This window comes from Gekko japonicus, unplaced genomic scaffold, assembly GCF_001447785.1.
Source record: "Gekko japonicus isolate JY-2015 unplaced genomic scaffold, Gekko_japonicus_V1.1 scaffold2027, whole genome shotgun sequence".
Taxonomy (NCBI): Eukaryota; Metazoa; Chordata; class Lepidosauria; order Squamata; family Gekkonidae; genus Gekko; species Gekko japonicus.
Genome location: NW_015176037.1, coordinates 105,475 through 109,135, shown reverse-complemented (window position 1 = coordinate 109,135; position 3,661 = coordinate 105,475). Strand labels below are relative to the sequence as shown.

Sequence of the window (3,661 nt, the reverse complement as noted above, 5' to 3'; positions counted from 1 at the left end):
AGGTGCTTTCTTATGAGGCACACGTGAAACGCTTCATCGGAACCGGGGGGGGGGGAGACACTTGGATCGCTTCTTACCTTTCTGGTCAGCCTCTGTTTTATCTCTCTCCTTTCCTCCTGTTCGGTTTGGTCATTTCTTTCTGCGGAAAAGATGAAGAGAGAGATGACTTTCCTCATGGGGACCAGCTCGGGCCGCCTCCCCCCTCTCTGCCTCCACTCTACCAGCTCAGCTCTCCTGCCCACCTTGCCTGGTGTTCTGCCAGGGGCATCACACACCGCTGGCACGCCGGAGCCAATGTCAAGCCTCTGCGCCGATGCCCAATTAAAGCGGGCTCCGGCTAACACAAAGCAGCCAATCCCCTCCTTCTATTAGGAAAATGAGGGGCGTTCCTTTCCTTCCTTTCTGTGGTTCCCCCCTCCCCTCCAGAGGGAAAATCGATAGACTTTTAGGAGTCTAAATGATCGTTTTGCGATGCCACATCTCTGTCTGAGTCATCTGTGCTGCCCTTACAAGCTGGAACATTGTATAGCAGCTGCTTCAGGGAACGCACGTTCCTCATACCCTTCCTCTCCCAGGCTCCCGTAATTTTGTTGATTAATTTATAACAATAGCCAGCACCGACTCCCACACATTCCTCTGCCTCCTGCTATTCTCGCCCTGCCAGTCTTAATATAGATCCTCGAGATCTTTTTGAGGGTTTCCTTTTCCCTCTCTCGCTCGCTCCCTCTGCCTTCTCCACGAAGCGATGCTGTCTCCTCACCTAAGCCCGCTGGCTTCCCTGTGCCGTAACTATTAGTATGCAAGCTGCGAGAACTCCTACGTGATGGAGCTAAAAATAGACCAGAGCGCTGTAACGTTGTGTGAAATATATCCTTAGCCTTGAGTTACGAGTTAATGGATTTTTTTTCTTTCTATTTCAAGGGCTGCCTGTGACTAAAATAAGACATGCACCCGTGACCTAGAAAGAGCTAGAAACCTATGGGGGGAAATTGTTATCCGTCTTTAAAATGCGGGGGGGGATAATACCGAGCCAACCCCGCTTTGCAAAATGATAATTCTAGACAGCTGGGGGGCATTTTCTGCCATACATCAGATGTATGCTTTTTGCATGCATCAGCGAGCTAACGAGCATTAAAGATGTTGCTTGGATGGGGAGGAGGGAAAGGGGGAGTATTTTTAGAATCAGATTCTCTTTCGCTGCTGCTATCTATGGACCACTTTCAAAAGGCAGCCGCATGGAGCTATTTATAGAAGGATAGTGGCTGCGAGCAGCGCGTTGTAACTGGGGAGAGCCTGAAATCTCCACAGCCTTGACAATCAGCGTGCCAGGCAGCATGGCGAATACACACAGTATCTCATTCAATTGTAGTTCTATTTGGGCAATGAAAACCATCAGCAGAAATGGGCAGATTTCTGCTTGGGGGGAGGGGGTCCTAGGATGAGCCAACAGATAGGACAAAACACACACCAAATGAGAAAAACCACGTTATAAAAATGCTAACTTTGGGGAATCGACAGCAGTCTCATGACAAGTAGAAATAATACCCTATTTGGCCCGATATTTTGTTGCCTAGGAAAGATCAGCAAACACACATAATGTGACCTACTTTGTTCCTGACATGGGTAGGAATCTGCTTTAAAAAGAGAGAAAGAGAGAGAGAGAACAGATGGAGCTTCTGCTTTGCCATGAAGTCAAACTCCACATTCAGAGGCACTAAATCTCTGAATCCCAGAGCCAGGAGGCAACATCAGGGGAAGGCCTCGCCCTCTGTGCCCTGCTGTTGGCCCTCCAGAGGAACTGGTTAGCCACTGTGTGAGACAGGATGCTGGACTAGATGGACCACTGGTCTGATCCAGCAGGGCTCTTCATATGAAAGCCTCAGCCTCTATGCCCTTGCTTTTGGTCATTCGGAGGAACTGGTTGGCCACTGTGTGAGACAGGATGCTGGACTACATTTACCACTGGTCTGATCCAGCAAGGCACTTCTTACATTCTTAACTCCTGCCTCTGAAAAATCCCAGACACATGGGATTACTTAGCTGTAAATCTGTGGGAATGCTCTCTGTGCATGCTTAAGGCATTCCATCATTATGGTTCCCAGTGACAAAGGGTTAAAAATAAGTCTAACCCCAGCTCAAATTCCACTATCAAAGGAGTTGCAAAGATATATTTCAGTTCAGATGCGCATCACTGCTTCTTCACTGCAGTGGGATCTCTTGCAGCTCCAGTAACATTTGAATAATCAGGCGGGTCACTGCCACTGGCCACTATCCAGAGCTGATGAGTGAACTTCCCACTTGATCAGCCTGTCTCCATAATTCAGCCATGACAATTCCAGCCATGGGACCCAGCCATGGCGAAGTGGCTCCCTCACTGCACTAGGGCTGCCAGCCTCTCCAGGTGGCACCTGGAGATCTCCCACTATTACTATTGATCTCGAGATGACCAAGGTCCATCCCCCTGGAGAAAATGGCTGCTTTGGAGGGTGGACTCTATGGCATTGTACCCTGTTGAGCTCCCTCCCCTCCCCAAACCCCACCCTCTCCAGGTTCCACCCCCAAATCTCCAGGTATTTCCCAACCCAGAGCTGGCAACCCTACACTACCCTAATATATGAATCCACCCTTCATCTGAATGGACTAATCCGATGCAATGGCTTGAGTTCTCTTAACCATTAAGGACTCGAAACATGATGTGGACCTTCCGTTTAGCCTTTGCCGATGAAGGAATTCCAGTCGGCCTTTCGTTACAACCTTGATTTGTAATATCTCAGTGTTACACTTTTAATGGGGAAAACAAGAGCTCTGCAATAGCAGGACCAGTTAATTATTCACAGGTCTAGCTTTGGACCCATCAGTCCTAATGAAACACCTCCGCCAACTCTACAGCACTGGGCCCAAGAGAGTAATTTAGACTCCCTCTCTTGGTGAGGTTTCTAAATTAGCTCTGACACTGAAACAACTGACAGATTAAGAGGGAAACAATTGCATTCTGATGAAGGCAAACTGCCTCCATAGGAACTTCACTCTGCTACTCTCCAAAAGCAACCTAGGAACTCTCTGCAAACAGCCAAATCCATTTCCCCTCCATTTCAAAGGTACCATTGCTGCGGAAGAAGCTCTGATGGTTGCAGTTGGTTCTTTCCAGCCACAACGGCCAAAGGTCTAGGAAGCCGGGGAAGGCACAGATTTTGTGGCACATGTGCTAGGTTACTGCACACTGGGGCCTTCCTGCAGGCATTCTGTGCAAGCCAAAGACATTGTCTGTCTCTGATGCCCTCCCCTTGATTTTAATTTCTTCTGCTTGCTGCCATTTAAACTGCTGAATGACCGTTCTGCTGCTGGTTAAATTGGTCACTGTATTTTCAACTGAATTGTTTGGATTGTTCTGGATGTTAAGAATATAAAAAACGCTAAGAGAAGCCAAGTTGGATCAGTGTTGGATCAGGCCAATGGCCCATCCAGTCCAACACTGCGTCACACAGTGGCCAAAACCCAGGCGCTACCGAGAGGAAAACTGGGATAACAACCAGTTTTCTGAAGAAGAAGAAGAAGAAGAAGAAGAAGAAGAAGAAGAAGAAGAAGAAGAAGAAGAAGAAGAAGAAGAAGAAGAAGAAGAAGAAGAAGAAGAAGAAGAGGAGGAGGAGGAGGAGGAGGAGGA

General features: G+C 48.1%; 1 protein-coding gene across 1 annotated transcript in view; it reads right to left on the bottom strand.

Moving 5' to 3' along the window:
* PHACTR3 (phosphatase and actin regulator 3) overlaps positions 1 to 3,661 on the bottom strand; it is a gene marked incomplete at its 5' end in the record, with an annotated part of 120,909 nt that overhangs the window by 12,812 nt on the left and 104,436 nt on the right. The window contains one exon of the mRNA XM_015426636.1: positions 78 to 139. Within this exon, the coding sequence (XP_015282122.1) occupies positions 78 to 139 (62 nt within the window). The remainder of the gene's footprint in view (positions 1 to 77; positions 140 to 3,661) is intronic.